This window comes from Dreissena polymorpha, chromosome 2 (assembly GCF_020536995.1).
Source record: "Dreissena polymorpha isolate Duluth1 chromosome 2, UMN_Dpol_1.0, whole genome shotgun sequence".
Taxonomy (NCBI): Eukaryota; Metazoa; Mollusca; class Bivalvia; order Myida; family Dreissenidae; genus Dreissena; species Dreissena polymorpha.
The window spans coordinates 129,174,837-129,195,070 of NC_068356.1; the positions used below are offsets into that span (position 1 = coordinate 129,174,837).

The 20,234-nt window shown below is 36.4% G+C and overlaps 1 protein-coding gene across 9 annotated transcripts in view; it reads left to right on the top strand.

Moving 5' to 3' along the window:
• Positions 1–20,234, top strand: part of LOC127868972 (zinc finger protein 420-like) — a 52,022-nt gene that overhangs the window by 1,594 nt on the left and 30,194 nt on the right. For 6 of the 9 annotated variants that reach the window (XR_008044341.1, XR_008044342.1, XM_052411190.1 and 3 more), the window contains exons 2-9: positions 1,009–1,124; positions 2,776–2,938; positions 4,835–4,927; positions 5,364–5,483; positions 10,208–10,289; positions 10,532–10,599; positions 10,846–10,927; positions 11,252–11,396. Coding sequence is in view for 7 of the 9 variants with exons in the window: in XM_052411190.1 (XP_052267150.1) it covers positions 1,032–1,124; positions 2,776–2,938; positions 4,835–4,927; positions 5,364–5,483; positions 10,208–10,289; positions 10,532–10,599; positions 10,846–10,927; positions 11,252–11,396 (846 nt within the window). In the remaining 2 variants the exon portion in view is untranslated. Of the gene's footprint in view, positions 1–1,008; positions 1,125–2,775; positions 2,939–4,834; positions 4,928–5,363; positions 5,484–10,207; positions 10,290–10,531; positions 10,600–10,845; positions 10,928–11,251; positions 11,397–13,320; positions 16,971–18,210; positions 20,124–20,234 lie in introns of those variants that run through there. The other 3 variants (XM_052411196.1, XM_052411194.1, XM_052411191.1) reach the window with 3 other exon arrangements.

The following is a 20,234-nucleotide window of genomic DNA, read 5'->3' on the forward strand; positions in this document are numbered from 1 at the left end:
TTGTGCAATGGAATGCGAAATTACATGTTTGATTTATGAATTCTTAATTTAAAGAATGAAAACCCTAAAGACTGCAGGAAATTTGTGATTCATTTCGAATTTATCGTAAGCAGGTCAGTGTTTACGGTACATGTACAATGTATTGGGATGACGCAACCCGTGTTAAATGTAATGATCGGATTTTATTTTGCAGGGAATACGTGCCTTTTAAATCCGTTAAGTCTTAAAAATGTGAAATTCCATCTTTCATCACTAAAGAAAACCATAAGTCGTCTGCGAAAATTTGCAACTGCAAAGTTCGCAAGATTACCGGACGCGAAGTCAAGATTACCGGACTTGACTGTATATAATAAGAGAAAAGGTATCCAATGATGATTTCACAGGGGAATTGAATAACACACTAGACTAGACACACTTAACACAATAAATGACTAGAAAAACCCTGGTTTGGGTTCCCGTTTTATCGGATTAATTGGCACATAAGTAGGGCATAAACTAAGGTCATTGTGAAATAACCGTGAACTATCAACATCAGCACAGGAGTGTCAATACAAAACAAACAAACATAAAAACAAGTATTTAATTGAATTTTAACTTCCTCTCAATTTAATAAATAAAGTGAAGCTCTCAGAAGTACATTATTTGATTAAGAATTCTGTTTAATTATTTGTCAGTGATATTTATGAATATTGACATTAACCCTTTACCATTAAGATATGTATTTTGACACATAATAAGTTTCTTAGAAAGTCACATTTAATTAAATACCTTTCTTCCTTAATTCAAGTTTTTAAGGCTTCATTTCGAACCCTTAGATACTGATGAGCAGCTTTAAGCATGAACAAGCTGCGAGTCACTCGCAGGCTTTTCTGGTTTTATGCTGGTTGCAAAAGCCATTTTCACTGCTTCTGATTGGGAAAGGGTTAAATAGTTTATTACCATAATATTGTTATTGTAAACAGTAAACACAATAATATTAATATCATAAACATGTTTGCTTTTTAATAGCAGCACTAAACAACACTGCCAACATGGCAACAGATGTGGAGGACAGTGAGATGGAGGGGTCACCAGAATTCAAACATGCACTGAAAATGGTTCTGAAAAGGCAAATGAAAGATCTGGTAAAAGCATTAGTACAAACTGTTCATTTTGTGAATGTTTTCTGAATGTAATTAACTTTTATTTTATTTTTTCATTATATAGGCCACACAAAATGCGTCTTTCGTTGGATGGCTTCTGCACCCAAACTTTGGAGCTATTTAAAAAATTGATTCCATTTTCAATATAATAATAGGCGCATGGCGCAGAAAAATATCTTGTATTATGTAAACATTTGATGGACATTAACTGCAAAAGGCATTCAGCTTATTTAATGCTGTCATTTCAGGGCCCTCGTTTGGCACTTTTAACCGCCAAATATTGGCGGCTTCCCCCATGAAAAAATATACTTTTGTCCCCTTTTTCAGCTAAAAATTCCACCTCCAAAAAAAAAAGTTTTTTTTTTAAATTTTATTTCTATGTTGCCAGCTTGTATTGTGCTACTAACCTTTGATTAAATTTATATTTTTGTAAACCACATTAAAATTAGGGCTGTAACGATTATATTCGAATTACTCAAATACGGCTGTGGACGAATCGTATTCGTTATTCGTCGCCTCCTAAACAGAATATTTGGCAAATACAAACAACGTGGTTTTGAGTTTGAAAGTTTAATCATCTTATTTTACCTTTCAAATGAAGGTTCATACAATAAACCCCTATATTTAAATGTTCTTCTCCTAATTCCAGCTTTTTTCATCATGTTTACCCCACCCATTATGTTACACAGTAAGATTATCAACAATAATGGCGGGCACCGGTTGAATAGTTACTACATTGAATTGAAAAATCTTTCAATGATTGTTTCATGTTTATTTAGGCAAATATGAGTGCTTTGATCAGGGCTTTTTTTCCTTCTTTGGGACCCGCCGAAAATCGGCCCTTTCCCCTCAGATTTTTTTTCCCCTCAGCAGGTAAATTTTCCCCAAGACTTCATTTTTTGCCCCTAAAAAAAAAAAAAAATTTTTTTTTTTTTTTTTAAACTTTAAATACATAAGTTAACCTGATCCAGTGTAGAAAATATAACATATTGCATAATTAAATTATCTGTTGCCTTAATTTTGTTTTAAAAACAGCAAAATATGTTGAATTGATTATTTAAGACTTTCCTTATTTTCCCCAAAATCGGGCGTTTCGCGTGATTTTTTCCCCAAAAATCCGGCATTTTGCGTGATTTTTTTGCCCTCAAAAAAGGCCAGGCCCTTTCCCCAAAATCAGATAAAAACCCCTGTTGATGCTCAAACACACACACAGGATTGGCAGATGGAATTTATTCTTTGTTTATCTCTACGCCAATGATCATGCAACTTTTTTTTTGCATTTTTTGGAAGATAATGTAATAAATGACCACACCCCTACACTATACACCCCTCTCCACTCCACCCCTCCCTCTTTTGTGATTGAAATTGAGATAGATCCCTACACCTTTAAAAAGAAAAATAGATGAGCGGTCTGCACCCGCAAGGCGGTGCTCTTGTTAAAAATTTAGATGCAGCATATGTGAATTACATTTAAACAGTGTGACCTTAGGTAGTAAAATATTTTGATACATTAATGAATTAAATATTTTGTAACACATTAATGAATTAAATATTTTGTAACTGTTTAAATTGTTTTTAATTGTTGTTTTTTTTGCAGAGAAAAATACTTATTGTTTTTTGTTTTTTTTTTAAGATAAACCAGATATGTGAGCAGGGAATAGAGATTGCTGTGATGGAAGTGAACATAAATGATGGGTCAACCTCACATTTTGGCACACCTATAGGAGAATCATTCATTGCAGAACAAAAATCATTGACCCATAGCTTTGCCAGCTTCTGCAAAACAAATGGAAGAAGTATATATTATATTTAGATTTTAAATTTATTTGATGAATTGTAGTATATTGGTATATATAAAAATCCTCTGTAAGGTCTTGTTAATTTAGTTAAGTTTGTTTTCATTGTTGTCTTTCCTTATATGTTCAATTGTTTGTTTAGTTGAGGGTTTTTGCTGTCATGAAACAGCATTTAAGTCATATGGTGGTCAATTAACCAACACACTCTTATCCAGGACACAAAATTACCACTTGTCCCATCGTCTTAATTAGTGACTTTTAGCTCAGCTGTTTTCAGAAAAAAACTCGAGGTACTGTCATAGCCAGCTCGTTGTCTGCCGTCCGCCGTGATACAAACCTTTACATTGGCTCTAAAATCAAAGTGCTTCCACCTACAACTTTGGAACTTCACATGTAGATGCACCTTGATGAGTTCAACATGCCACACCCATTTTGGGTCACTAGGTCAAAGGTCAAGGTCACTGTGACGTCGAAAAAAAATAATTCTGACAACCTTTAATTTATTCACAACTGCATCCGCAGCTGAGCGTTGGCACCCGTTATGCGGTGCTCTTGTTGTTCCAGTATCAGCTGAATATTAGGGCTGCTTTTCCAATAGACAAAATATTTTATTCATTTTTAGCTCAGCGTTTTCGGAGAAAACCCGAGGTATTGTCATAGCCAGCTCGTCGTCCGACGTAGGCGTCGTGCTAAAACCTTAACATAGGCTCTAAAATCAAAGTGCTTCCACCTACAACTTTGAAACTTCATATGTAGATGCACCTTGATGAGTTCTTCACGTCACACCCATTTTTGGGTCACTAGGTCAAAGGTCAAGGTCACTGTGACCTTTAATATAAAACTTTAACATAAACCTTAACATTCGCTCTAAAATCAAAAGTGCGTCCACCTACAACTTTGAAACTTCATATGTAGATGCACCTTGATGAGTTCTACATGCCACACCCATTTTTTGGGTCACTAGACCAAAGGTCAAGGTCACTGGTGACCTCTAAAAAAATTAATTCTGACAAGCTTTCATTTATTCAAAACTGCACCCGTAGCCGAGCCTGGCACCCGTTATGCGGTGCTCTTGTCTTGTTTACAATTTATTTTAAAATATCGAAAAACCACGTTACAACAGGTATAAATCAAATTCAAATTATTTATTTACTTCAAAACATAATAAAGCACGGTCAAAGTATATAATCAAAGCACTGAAGGCACTGAATTTGTTCGCTGTTGTACAATCTTAGACACAACTTAGTTTTCAAAATTATGTGACAGCTCTTTATATCGCAACTTTGAAATGACCACAACCAATTCAACTTTATAAAGAGTGTGTCTTAAAGCACAGGTCGAGATGTGTGTTTTTTTTCTAATCATTGATACAGCTTATCAGTGTGCACAGGCTAATCTTATTTGACATGCATTAAGTCCCGTTTTCCCTGAAAGCAGCCAATATGTACAGATTTCAATGATAAACACTAGACTGGCCAACGTTGTCTTACAAGCTGTTAAATACTTTTGAATACATACACACTATGTAGTGGTCCAGTGGGAACTATAAACAGGATGATGCGGTGGTGAGAGCAGACGCTCCTAGCCTAGCATTCGTGGTCTGCTTAATTTTACTGCAGTTATCCATACAGGCAGTCACGAGTTACGGTTGCTAGCGTAGTTAAGCCCATACTGATTTGCAAAATTGCCTCTGCATTATTTGTGAGCTAACGCTCACAAATAAAAACAAAACAAAGACAAAATACAAACCTGAGCTAGCTGGCATGACTTGTCTGATTGATTTTCCAGAGCTTAAAATGTTGGAAGTCATTTGTTAAAACAAGAAGTATCAAATTGCAACTTATTGCTTATTACTCTCAAACTTCCCCTAATGCAATCTCTGATTTTCTTTCTTAGTTAGTTCTGATGTCCCTTCTGACAGATCTCCAAGACGCAGAGTGGAGAAAAAAATTACTCCCATGTCAAAGTCCAGACCGTCAACGTCAACAGGTACAAGTTGTTTTGCTTAAGTGATGATTTACTGTAAAAGATTCTTTACAAGATTATAATTTCGGACAGGGTTTTCTTTAGGTTTTGAAAACAGAGAGTCTAAACATCCTGGCCTGGTTTTGGATATTTTGCTTAACAATTTGAAAAGTTTTATCATACTGCATTCCTAGAGTATTTTTAATGCTTGAATATCTATACAATCTTAATTGTGACAATATCAGTTACAGACGCTGTGGATGTTTTGCAGACTTGGTTTATTATCTTTACAAAAAAGAATAAGAAAATAGCATTTATCAAAGAAATTTAAAGAATTTATTTGGTAGAGTTATTCAGCAATCCTGATAAAAAATGTCTTCTAAATAATAATTCCCAAGCCCTGTCACATGGGCATGTTTACTTGGAAGTCTGCTAGTTTGGATCTTTCATTTTGTAACAGATCCTCCAACGCTGCGGATCACTGTGCCAAGAAGACTAAGTGTGGGAATATCAGAGCAGGAGTTAGGGGGACTGGTTGGTCGGATTGTTGCTTCCCAATTGGATAAGAATAAAGAAAAAGGTAGATTCTAGTAAAAACATTGTTATGTTTCCAGAAATATTCAGGGATCAAGCTAGACTCCAATTTTTGGGAGAAGTCACTTCTCCCTCAGCTCTGGAGAGGGAGAAGTGAGGCAGTTTTAGGGAGAAGTGGATCTTTTGCGATCACCAATGGACCATTGTGAACCATGACCCAGGGGTTTCACTGGCCCCAAAAAAGTTGTTGCCACTTTTTAGCAGTGTGAAAACTGTCTGTTATTCCAACCTTATTAATATGAACAATCATTTAGGACAATTATTAAAGTCACTATCACGCTCACCAATACATACGGCTACTGTATTATGCTATATAAAAACATTCGACAACAAGTAGTACCATACGATGGTTAATTACAATAGGAAGACCCTAAAAACCAGTAACATTGATGTAAAAACGTTATATTACAAGCATTCGGCAAGTTTTAAGCATCTTAATATCTAAATATTGTTCCATGATGTAATCTACTTTCGCATTCGAGTCATGCATAATTTATACAAGCCATTTTCGCATTCGCTAAGTTCCAGTTACCCAGAATTCATTTTGATTTCACAGAATGATTATTCATGAGAGCAATGTCATGCTTCCGACGCTTACCATATCCAATCTCGTGTTCGCCTGTAAATATTCGGATATTTCACGGGAGATATAAATGGAATTATTTGTGGCCACAAAATAATAAAAACGAGCATTTTTATACGCCCGTATAAAATACGGGACGTATTATGTGAAACCCCTTGGCGGGCGGGCGGGCGGAAGGCATCACTTTGTCCGGACTCTAATTCAAATTGTATTCATCCGATCTTCACCAAACTTGGTCAGCAGTTGCATCTAGTTGATATCTAGGCCAAGTTCGAATATGGGTCATGCCGGGTCAAAAACTAGGTCATAGGGTCAATAAGTGCATTTTCAAAGGGGCCACTTTGTCCGGACTCTATTTCAAATTGTATTCATCCGATCTTCACCAAACTTGGTCAGCAGTTGCATCTAGTTGATATATAGGCCAAGTTCGAATATGGGTCATGCCGGGTCAAAAACTAGGTCATAGGGTCAATTAGTGCATTTTCAACGGCGCCACTTTGTCCGGACTCTAATTCAAATTGTATTTATCCGATCTTCACCAAACTTGGTCAGTAGTTGCATCTAGTTGATATCTAGGTCAAGTCCGAATATGGGTCATGCTGGGTCAAAAACTAGGTCAAAGGGTCAATTAGTGCATTTTACTTTGTCCGGACTCTAATTCAAATTGTATAAATCTTATCTTCACCAAACTTGGTCAGTAGTTGCATCTAGTTGATATCTAGGCCAAGTTCGAATATGGGTCATGCCAGGTAAAAAACTAGGTCATAGGGTCAATTAGTCCATTTTCAACAGCGCCACTTTGTCCGGACTCTTATTCAAATTGTATTCATCCGATCTTTACCAAACTTGGTCAGTAGTTGCATCTAGTTGATATCTTGGTCAAGTTCGAATATGGGTCATGTCGGGTCAAGAACTAGGTCATAGGGTCAATTAGTGCATTTTCAACGGCGCCACTTTGTCCGGACTCTAATTCAAATTGTATTCATCCGAAACTTTTAAACAACTTTTTATCCTGCGTCAAAGTGGTATGGGGGTATAAGTCACATTCATTTTTGCTTATTTCCAAAACAAATACATCAATCATCAGTGTATCATCTCCAATGGCACACAAATCGGGCGTATATTGCTCCGTCATGCGGCGCTCTTGTTATCTTTTTAAATCAATTCTACCAGACAACATCTTACGTTGAAATTTTGCATTTTGCTAAAAGGAACATTGGTTTTTTTATGGGTTAGCTTTATTAAACGAAATATTCGATATTTTTTAGCGTTATTGTTACTTTAAAAGAAACCTTACTACATTACATTAATGTCATTGACTGTATTATCACTTGAAAAAGTATGGAAATACATAAAAAAACTATAAATACCTTCATAAGTCATACCTTCGTAAGTCATAATAAGCTTTATTTGTATTAAATAACTTTTTTTCATCTTGATAAACAACACAGATAACCAAAATAATATAATAATGTTAACATCAATGTAACAGTATGCTGCATAAATGTTTCAAAATATACTATTTAATTTTAAACATAGAATCACACCAATTTACATCATTTGAAAGGGAACAAGAAAACATCAGAAAATAAAGCATCTCACTTTATATTGTTAAACAGTTATATTTGGTCATTTGGACATGATATACATCAGCTTTGACAGCTTCTGTTGTTAAAACGTTTTCTGTAAGTGGTGGATGATTTCTAGGCTCAAATAAATGAATGTTTTTCACGCATATTTCTTGACAGAAAGGCCCAGATAATTGCCACCATCCATTCTAGTTGCCTGAAATATCATAAAACATAGATTTTACAAACTATCAACAACAAACCAACACATAATGTCCGAATTTTTAACAAGATTTCATGTGTTTTTGTGGATATTTTATTTTGTTAAATGCTTTTGCCAGGCCCGTGGTATTGACAGTCACTATTGATTAAATGGTAAAGAAATAGCGGCCCTAATAATCGTTATAATTTTTTATCGTGGTGAGAGTTTGTCACAGTGTTACTTTATTTATTGCTCACTATCATAAAGGCGCCGTTCATCCGTTAATAACCCCCATAAAACTTGACAACAGCAGTTGTAACACTTACACGCTTCAGTGATTTCACTCTGCTTGGTCATAAGATTCCTGCCAAATACCCGAATGACAAGCGCTGTGAATAGTTGCTTATCAATTTTCAATAGGTAATTTACTACGCCATGGGGCGGAGTTTCGTCGATTCGGTCAGTTGATTGACTTTGGCGTGTATTCGGTAATAAACAGAAGCCACTTAGATAGCGCTGCAGATATGATAATTGCCAGATTTTAGGGCTGACGTGATTTCGCCGGTGCTTTTGAGCCGGGCGATTAAAGGAAAGCCACGGCGATATAATCGCCCAAATCGCCCAGTTGCTTTGATCCCTGATATTTTCGGTGGAGCATATAGTTACCATTTTGTAGTTCCTTACTTCCTTCCTTCCTTCCGTCACACTTGTTACAGTTTCTCATAGCACCTTCAATACTTTACCGATCTCTTTCATATTTGGCATGTAGGTACCTTGCATGGACCTCTACCTTTTGATAGGTTTGAGGTCACCAAGGTCAAGGTCACCGAGGCTAATAATAGATTTTTCCGTCACACTTTTGTTACAGTTTCTCATAGCACCTTCAATACTTAACCGATCTCTTTGCTGTTTGGCATGTAGGTACCTTGCATGGACCTCTACCTTTTGATGTCACTGGGGTCACGGTCACCGAGGCTAATAATACATTTTTCCGTCACACTTTTGTTACAGTTTCTCATAGCACCTTCAATACTTTACCAATCTCTTTCATATTTGGCATTTAGGTAGCTTGCATGGACCTCTACCTTTTGATGAGGTTTCAGGTCACTGGGGTCAAGGTCACCGAGGCTAATAATAGATTTTTTTAAGGTGGTTATTAGCACATAGATTGACAAAGCGCATCAATCAGGAAGCATCCATCAGTTTCACTGATATTCTTGTTTTATGTTTGACTTGGTGTTGTTTTTCCTTATATTTCTACATCTATTCATTTTATGGACACATGTATAATTTGTTTGTTTTTTCTTTTTTATGCCCCCCTTCGAAGAAGACGGGGTATATTTCTTTGCTCATGTCGGTCCGTCTGTCGGTCCGTCCACCAGGTGGTTGTCAGACGATAACTCAAGAACGCTTGGGCCTAGGATCATGAAACTTATTGGTACATTGATCATGACTCGCAGATGACCCCTATTGATTTTGAGGTCACTATGTCAAAGGTCAAGGTCACGGTGACCCGAAATAGTAAAATGGTTTTTGAATGATAACTCAAGAACACTTAGGATCATGAAACTTCATAGGTACATTTATCATGACTTGCAGATGACCCCTATTGATTTTGAGGTGGTTAGGTCAAAGGTCAAGGTCACGGTGACCCAAAATAGTAAAATGGTTTCCGGATGATAACTTAAGAACGCTTATGCCTAGGATCATGAAACTTGATTGGTAGATTGATCACGACTTGCAGATGACCCCTATCGATTTTCAGGTCACTAAGTCAAAGGTCAAGGTCACGGTGACCCGAAACAGTAAAATAGTTTCCAGATGATAACTCAAGAACGCTTATGCCTAGGATCATGAAACTTCATAGGTACATTGATCATGACTCGCAGTTGACCCCTATTGATTTTCAGGTCACTATATCAAAGGTCAAGGTCAGGGGGACGCGAAATAGTGAAATGGTTTCCGGATGATAACTCAAGAACGCTTATGGCTACGATCCTGAAACTTCATAGGTACAGTGATCATGACTCACAGATGACCTTTATTGATTTTGAGGTCACTAGGTCAAAGGTCAAGGTCACAGTAACAAAAAACATATTCACACAATGGCTGTCACTACAACGGAGGGCCCATATGGGGGGCATGTTTTACAAACAGCCCTTGTTTAAATCTTAATTTATTTTTAGCATTCATCAACACAATGGACAATAAGTATAAGGTGACTGTCCTTAATATCCAGGATAAAAGCAATACAAATAAATTGTAATGCTAAAATGTCAGCTGCATTTAAAAGTGTAAGATTTATCAAATTTTGCATTCAATTCAAAGTTTTATTTATATATATTTTACATTTGCAGGTGATGGGTCTAGTGGGGGAACCAAATTCGATGCATTGCTAGAATCTGTAAAAGCAAAGGAAAAACCACTGAATGTGACCAGGTTTGTTTCTTTTCTTATGATTTTCTGAATTCATAGAAATATAATAGCCTTTGTCATTCTACATTGTTCTTTTAACTTTGGTACAATTTTTTGCTACTAGTAAATTGCATTGAAAACTTTGTATCAAACTATAGTAATAATTTTCTTAAAAGGCATACAATAATGTTAATTTAATTGATTTTGAACAATTTTGGAAAAAAATAGCATTGGCAATTAATTTGTTTTGTTGTTTGCGTTTAAAGGAGTGGAAGGAAAGTTTCCAACAAATTCTTGGAGGGGTTGAAGAGCTCAAAGAAAAGCATTAAAGCAGGTACAGTATATGTTAATAGTATGTATAAGGCACAGTTGAACAGTTTGAAAACATTATTATTGCTATTATGGTGTGTTTTTTTTGTCCAACGGTGACTAGTTTAAATAAGTTTAAGCATTGTTTATAAAGTTTTTAAAAAGAAGTCACTAGCACGTGCTTAAAATAGCAATAGCATCACACTTGCATGTGATGTAGCAATCATGCAGTCGAGTCATTCTGTTTATTGTTCATGTTGTTTTGTTGTAGAAGAGTCAGAGTCTGGTGATGAGGGAAGTAGTGAGAAACTAATTGGTCGACTGTCAGATCTTGAAACGCAGGCAATGAAGAAGTAAGTGATAGTATAATGTAAAAATTTGAGATTCTGTATTTTCAAATGATAGTACTTGTAAATCACATTGTGACAAAATTAATCCAGAAAAATTAATTTTAGAAATTTTGATATAAAGTAACAGAAGCCCCGCACTGTTAACTTTTGAACTCGTCTTGAGAGGATTCTCGTTGACGGGTTTCATATAGCCAAACTTTGTGCTTGCTTAGTTAAACTGATAATTTAAACGAATAGAGCAAAAAGATTATCAAGGTATGAAATTAATTGTTATGCAGTCATATGTGCTATTAATTCAGATGTATATATTTTAATATCTCCTCCCAGAGTCCAGGTGAAGACAGGGGATGGCAAGTCTGTGGACGTTCAGAAGACTACTTTGGTACAGGGGGACCAGCTGGAGAGTTTGGCAGCTGCCATCATCAAGGAGCTTCAGAGGGTGCCTAACATTGCCGACCGCAAGCAAGTCAAGGTTTGTCTACCATATGGGATTTAACAGTTGTTGTAGTATGTAGTCTATGGTTGTATGTTGATTGTGCAAATGTTTAGGAGGTGATAATTACATTTACACAATTTTTCAAATATTTATTGATATATATGCGAATACTTCTATAAGATTCATAATAGAAAAACTGAAGTTCCAAGAAAATTTCTAAGCACTTACACAACCAACAATTATGTGTGAGTTTATTTGTTAGATTTTTTTCTTCATTGGCCAGAAATTCCTTTCTCAGCTTGATTTAAATTTTTTTACGCGATTTTGATATCCCTGATGTCCAGAAAATCAATGAAGAAAAATAATAGGAAGACAATATGTCAGGTAGGTAAGTGTTTCACTATTTCACCTGACGTAAGTTTTGTAGGATTCCAATGAAGCTAAAAGATTTTGTTGAGTAATATTTGTATTTCAATCTGAGAAAGGAATCTTACTGAGCTTATGTCAGGTTGATTTATTATTTTAAATGCAATATTTGTGTACTAAACTACTATATATTGATCTTGTTATTAAATGTTCTGGGATGGGCACTAATTTTTCTGATTCAAACGTTTATCTTTACAATGCTGTTACCAAACTTTGTTCGGATCTTCATACATTCTTATCACTTAAAATTGTCTGTCAAAACTATAACACTGAGACTAGTTTTTAGCTCACCTGTCACGAAGTGACATGGTGAGCTTATGTGACCGTGTGATGTCCGGCGTCCGTTGTGTGTGCGTGTGTGGTGTGTGCGTCTGTCAACAATTTGTTTGTGTAGACAGTAGAGGTCACAGTTTTCATCCAATCTTTATGAAATTTGGTCAGAATGTTTATCTTGATGAAATCTGGGTTGGGATTGTATTTGGGTCATCTGGGGTCAAAAACTAGGTCACATAATAGGTCAAATAATAGAAAAACCTTGTGTAGACAATAGAGGTCGCAGTTTTCATCCAATCTTTATGAAATTTGGTCAGAATGTTAATCTTGATGGAATCTGGGTTGGGATTGTATTTGGGTCATCTGGGGTCAAAAACTAGGTCACTAGGTCAAAAACTAGGTCAGATATTAGAAAAACCTTGTGTAGACAGTAGAGGTCACAGTTTTCATCCAATCTTTATGAAATTTGGTCAGAATGTTTATCTTGATGAAATCTGGGTTGGGATTGTATTTGGGTCATCTGGGGTCAAAAACTAGGTCACTAGGTTGAAAACTAGGTCAAATAAAAGAACCTTGTGTAGACAGTAGAGGTCACAGTTTTCATCAAATCTTTATGAAATTTGGTCAGAATGTTTATCTTGATAAAATCTGGGTTGGGATTGTATTTGGGTCAACTGGGGTCAAAAACTAGGTTGTTAGGTCAAAAACTAGGTCAAATAATAGAAAAACCTTGTGTAGACAATAGAGGTCACAGTTTTCATCCAATCTTTATGAAATTAAGTCAATGTTTATCTTGATGAAATCTGGGTTGGGATTGTATTTGGGTCATCTGGGTTCAAAAACTAGGTCACTAAGTCAAATAATAGAAAAACCGTCAACAATTTGTTTGTGTAGACAGTAGAGGTCACAGTTTTCATCCAATCTTTATGAAATTTGGTCAGAATGTTTATCTTGATGAAATCTGGGTTGGGATTGTATTTGGGTCATCTGGGGTCTAAAACTAGGTCACTAGGTCAAAAACTCGGTCACTAGGTCAAATAATAGAAAAACCTTGTATAGACAATAGAGGTCACAGTTTTCATCCAATCTTTATGAAATTTGGTCAGAATGTTTATCTTGATGAAATCTGGGTTGGGATTGTATTTAGTCAAGTGAGCGATTCAGGGCCATCATGGCCCTCTTGTTGATATTAACTTATATTAGCAGTGTTCTTATGTTGATTTTCTAGGCAATGAGTGATAAGAGCTTTTATTCGTTTCAGGTGATAGTCACAGATAATGCAGCAGAAAGTCATGTCAGAGTAGATCTGACTCATGAACCCCCTATGGTGGAAAATGTAAAACTGGAATCAATTGAAGATGATTCAGAAATGGAGTACCTCATGGGGGATGAGGAGGAGGATTTTGGTGATGCAGATGACGACAAAACAGAAGGTAAAGCGGATGCCAGCAGCATTTCTGGGGCCGTTCCACTTGTGGCCACTCCAAAACAAGCTGTGAAGAAAACAGATACTCCAGGCTCCAGTACCTCTGTGACCACCCAGCTTGTGCGTAAAAAGAAGTACCCAAAGCCTCTGATTGAGCGAATGCCCATGGAGTGTGAGCACTGTGGACAGACAGTAGCAGGGAAAAGTAATCTTAAGTCTCATATCAGACGAGTTCACCTTAAAGTGAAAAACCACAAGTGCACTATCTGCACCAAAGGATTTTGGTCAAACAATGCACTGGAAAGCCATATGCTATCGGTTCATACGAGGCGCTGTGACAATTGCCAGGAATATGTTGTTGAATCTGTGCCCTGGGGTAATGGAGTTGACATGAGGATGAAAAGGGATGTGATCTGCACTTGCGGTTCCATTGTCAGCATTTACAGTTCATTTGGTCGAAAGCGAATGTATCTACGAGAGGATGAACCAGATGAAGAAGGAGAACTGCCCCCAACTAGACCGAAGTCAAGCACTGGGACCAAGTATGCATGTGGAACCTGTGGCAAGCTCTTTATGAAAAAATCCAACTGTGAGAGGCATTCCCGGGCACATACAGACTATAAAGGCGTCATTTGCAACATCTGCGGTAGTGCATTTACGTACGAAAATTCCCTCAAGAAACATTTGGAGACTGAACATGGTATTGTCAAGCATGTTTGCGACCTTTGTGGCAAAAACTACAGTAATGAAGTTGCTCTGAAAGTGCATTACATTAAAGCACATGGTGAAGAAAATATCATTGGAGATAATCTTGTTATGATTGTCAAGGAGAAGTCTGAAGGTACACCTAACCTTGAAGATCAAATGGAAGAAATCATGGAAGGGGAGGATGATGAGGAGTTGGCAAATCAGCTCATGGAAAACGGCAGAAGACACGGCCAAACCGAACACATTGTGGTCACTTCTAGACCTGATGGCAGAGGAGAACAGCACATAGTTGTCACAGGAACTGCTGACCTGGACCCGGATATGATTATAGCAGGGCACGATGGTCATATCATGGTGTCCCATTCTGAGATAGCCCATCTGGAGGCCGGTCAGATCATGGTGACCCAGGGGGAGGGGGGACAGGTGCAGGTGACCTCTGGTGACCCGGGACTCACGCAGGACAGCGCTCAGAGGATTGTACAGCAGGCCATTCAGGAGGGACACATGATTGCTGGAGATAGGAATATGTCCATCATCATTAAACAGTTACCGATGGGCCATGCAGAAGTGGAAATGACAGGAGTGACTTTAGAGTGTTTGTGCATTGATGACTCTGTGGTCTAATGAACCAGAATATCCTACTTATTATAATTGACAAGACTATTTGTTATATTTTCATTTGTTTTCATGGTGTTAAGTGGTACCATGTGAGAGTAATTTGATTAAATGTTTTGCAGCAATCATAGAAGCAGTGGGTATTTGGTCTAATTTGGGACCGAAATTCGGCCACAATCAATAATATATTTGTTATACTGTTAAACCATTTATTTTCGCCAGCATGAAATTTTGTCATTTAAAAAAAAAATGACGTTTTCGTCAGCACTTAAATTCGCCAATTTCCGACTTTGAATAAAATTGCTTCAGTCAATATCCGTTTTGTTTGTCGAACATGTCCTGAAATATACATGTATCGCGGTTGCGATAAATCGTAGTGGGGAAAGAGGGAGGACACTTGAGAGTCACTTGCAGGAGGTGGGGCCAGTTTGTCACATGCCAATATCTAGTCTTTTGTTATCAGGTGATCAGTAATGGGCCCCCATTAGTGTATCATAATTATGATTAATGGATTAGTGGGACCGAATCACCGTTAAAGAGTGTTTAAAACAGTGAAGCCAATTGCCAATTTGTCTTATTCATTTACTATCATTGCCAAACTGATAACAACCTTACCTTTATCGGCGCAAATTAGAGAAGGTGCGAACATTATTGGTTATAATTAGTGTTAGCAAACTATTTGGTCAGTTTTCAATAAAGTTTCAAGACTTTTGCATCGTAAATGTTTAAACACTTTGAGTACAGTAATTTGTCTGACATGTCACTTTTAATAATGTCAATTAATTTAGCAAATTTTAATTAATACACTCCAATAAAACGCGGATGACGGGGTCCAAGTCTCGATAAATGTGTTAAATAATTGAATGCAATAGGATACAAAGCTATGTTGTATTGCGTCATACTCAAGTCATTCGAAAAACGTGCTCCCCGGGGATTTTCTGAAAATCGCGCGAAAATGAAAGCGAATTTCTGTAAACAATTGCCCTACATTTGGATGGAACTAATCGTCATAATTGCTAATTTCTCTTTACCTGTTTCGTTTTCAATTGCTACAAATAATAATGATTTGGAACATGTATCGTAAAATTTGTCAAAGTTGTCAATGCTTAAAAAGATCGATAGCCGATAAACGAAACACAAGCTATTTTCCTGTATTGTAGTTAAACGCTAACAACCAAACACAAATCAATATGTTCTGTATTTATTTGAAATCAATGCGGAGAATGTATATCAGTCAGGTGTTGATGACACATCATCATCTTTTTGTCGTTTATTGTATTTGATCCGTACCCGCTGCGTGGAGGCTGTATAATATGCAACAACACTGAAAAACACAATGCACACAATGGGTAATAAAGTTGTTAACAATTAGCGCTAATCATTACAATTCTACTTAAACGAAGTCAACACAGTCGATACAGCTGTACAGCACACGCGTTTTACAGCAATATCTGATGTCAGTAAAGTACACTGTGTAATCTACACCCCTTTGTGTCAAATTGGATTATCTTGATTACAAAACAGTCGGATTATGTATGCTTGGATTACGTTGGATTTTAATGCCTCATGCCTTCGGTATTTCAGTCTTATTTTTTATGGGACATGATTGTTCGTTAGGAGCTTGAGTTCGTCAAGCGGTCAACTGACGTTATACTTGAAAATAAATGCCTGACGATTAATAATGGTTTCACAGTATATATTTCTCAAATGCCCTAATTCCCTATTGAGGATCCAAATAAGTAAATAAACCCAAAGGGCCCTGGCCCCATTCACAAAGGGTGAGACAAAAAGACACTGGAAAGGGTGTGCAAAACGCAACCTTGTATTTGAATGTTTGGGTTAATACTTTTATTATTGTTCATGTTATGACTTGTTTATGTTCTTTGTATTGATAAATATTGGAAAGTTGAGTTACTCTTCTTTGGTAGTGAACTGTCACCAATTTCTACTTGCATGAGACCTCATCATGTATGTCTATATTTTAACCTTTAAATTAAATTGTTGTTTAATGTCAAACTTGACAAAGATTTCTTACTGGGTACTAAATATTTGAGGTAAAGTGAATATTTAGGAATTAACATTTGTTTAGGTTATTATGTTGGTATATGATTATTTTCAATGATGTTCATCGCTGTTTGATGAAATAAATATTTATATTGATATTGTGTTTTAGTCCAATGGTTTTCTTGGAACGAAATATCAGATATTACTGAAAAGTATAAGCATCAGATTAATTTTGTTACAAACTGCTTATTGTTGATGAGGACATATTTTTGTCTTAATAAATCTTTTGGTGAAGTCTATTGGTCCAATGATATTTTTTTTTGCTATATATTTTACAGCCTGTGCCTTTTTTATTAGGAAAAAAAGTGCAATTGACTAGGAAGTTGGGAAAATTCAAACATTTTTAATATGATAATAAAAACAGTATACCAATTGTTCAAAGGTGCATGTGTAACTGCTTTCTAAAATTCATACTATTAAGTGCTAGGAAATTAAATTACTGTATAATAAACTTAATAAACCAATGATTGAGTTTATTGAAAAAGTTTGGGATTTTTTTGGGGAAATTTTGGTCAGATATTTGGGGGGAAATGTTACTTTTTCGCCAGTGGGAAATAGCCTGTAAGAGGCTGTAATTTTTGTTTGGGGGGATCACTGTGGTCTATTTTCTTAAACTGTTGAAAACCTTTCAACATTCTTTCAAAAGATATAAAGGTTTCATTGGGAGTTTATTGTCTTAAATTCGATCTCAGTTCCCCCTGTTAATAAGTATATGTTTTTCCTACTATCTTTTTAGATTGTAGTCCTTACAAAACAAGCCAAACTTGACGAATATAGTTCTTATGTTTTTACAAGAAAAGCAGTTGGATGACTTGGTGAAAAAAGACAACATGTATATTTATATATCATAGGAAATGTAAACTATTGTCTTATGAATATTAATATTATAAACTTCTGAAAATGCTGGGTAAATTCCCCCATTTAATGAAGTCACTCCTTCCTCCAAATAAAAGGCTATACAGAACACACATTTATGTGAACGTATTAAGGCTGTCACAGACCAATTCACAAAGCAGCTTTTAATTCCTTGCGAATGTATTTTAACTCTTATTTACTCATTCTGCAACATAATGTGGTCATTTTGATATAAAAGTGCTGAAGATTAGGGTCACATGCTTGCATAAATGATTATTTCTGTTTGGCAATAAATTTTTGACTGCTGTGAAAAATAATATATCTCACTACTTAAACATGATGGGAATGCAAGCCAGCACTCTTGGATACTTGTGTATTTAAATGAACTTCTTGATTTGATAAAAGAGAAGGAGCGTCACAACTTCAGAATGGAGGAAGAGCAGTAGCAGGGTGTTTGAAATCAAACATTTGTCTATTGAATAGGTGCTGCTTTATAGTGGTGACGAAAAGCAAGACATAGTTATTGAATATGAAGAAACTGATGATGAAATGGAGCCAATGGATGACTCTGATATGGAATATGATGATTATACCAATTTGGCTATGGGAAGTGGTGGTGAAACTGACGAGATGATTGGGGCTGTAGACAGAGATCAGATGAAAGACTTGTCACATAACCAACCGAAAATAAAAACACGCAAAAGAAAATCTAAGAAAAAGTCCTTGATCGAGACCATGCCCCTTGAATGTGAGCACTGTGGCGTGTATATTGCGGGAAAGAGCAACCTCAAGTGTCATATAAGTCGAGTGCATCTAAAGATAAAGTCCAACAAGTGTACAATTTGTCCTATGTCATTCTGGTCTAAAGCTAGTTTAGACAGTCATGTTCTAACCATCCACACTAGAAAATGTGAACAGTGTGGTGCGTATGCTGCCGAGTCCGTGCCTTGGAAAGAAGGGATGGATAAAAGAATGCCTCGGAGCGTTCTGTGTGGATGTGGGGCTGTTGTAAGCATCTACACTGCTTTTGGTCGCAAACGTGTGATGTCAGATGATGAAGGGGATGATGAGTCTCCTAATAAGGTTGAGGAAGGGTGGGCCTGTAGAACATGCAACAAAATATACACCAAAAAGATGCACTGCATTAGGCACGAACGCACCCACACAGTCATACCAGATCAAGTCTGTCATCTGTGTGATGAAGAGTTTGTGCACGAGAGCTCTCTAACCAAGCATCTGGAAGAAGATCATAGCATTGTCATGCATAAATGTGTAGTATGTGGTAGAAAATACAACAGTGAAACATCACTGAAAGTTCATTACATTAAAAACCACAAGAACGAACTTGTAAATAAGACTAAACAAGGGAAAGAAGCCAGTTCAGAACCTAGTGCGTCAGCAAATGATAAGCAAAGTGTAATTGCACCTCGTATGCAAATAACTGCCAAGGATACTAGTTCACTGTTGGAGAAACTTCACCCTGGACAGACTGCCATTACTCACTCCAACAAGGGTAGCATCTATGTCACAACAAGAAACCCTGAATTGACTTCTGATGCAGCCAGAGAGTTTGTTCAACAAGCCATAGCTGATGGGCATTTAGATGTTCCAGAAGGAGAGATTTCAATAATATTAACTCAAATTTAGTTTGATACGGAAAAACTTGTCAGTGTCATTTACTAACTTAATATAGCGGACTGGTATCTGGTACTGGTTTTCTATATATAAAAAACACGCACAATGGGAAGCATGTTATTTGTGGGCATTGATTTTCAAAAGAATCAATGGTTTTCGATTGTTTCAACGATTTTCAATTGTTAAACCTAATACCCCCGTAACCAAAACATTCTCATCATCACAAATTCCAATAAATATTTAACTATTTGCATTTGTTGGATTATTATTTTGTGCCTTTGATTCTTATTATCATGTGTTATTATGTAAACCAAAATAAAGCTATTTTAAAACCACAATTGCTTAGAATATTGAATTAACAAGAATGATTTGAAGTGTTACATCCAAAATAATTCATTTGACTCGCCATCACTGACTAGGAAACTAGATTTAAACATCCATGGTGAATGTACAAGAATGAATTTAAGTGTAACATCTAAACTGTTTCATTTAACTCACCATCACTGACTAGGATACTAGACTTAAAAATCCATGGTAGACATGGCAAATTTTTTGTTTGAAAAATTCATGTCAAATATGCCATTTGTCCAAAATAATATCTTTTTTATCATCTTTACAACAACACTTTGACCAAATGTTTTTATTGTTTATTGTCTGCCTGTTTTTGCAAAGATTGTGCGTCACATTGGAAGACATGTTTTTAAAGAAAGCAATTTATGACTTTTTTTTAGGTGTTTGTAATTCTGGGATCTCTATGTTTATTTATTATCCCCACGCTTTTTGAAAAAAAGGTGGGGATATTGTGGTGATCTCCGCCGTCCGTCCGTCCGTCTGTCCGTCCGTCTGTCCGTCTGTCCGTCCGTCCTGGCCAC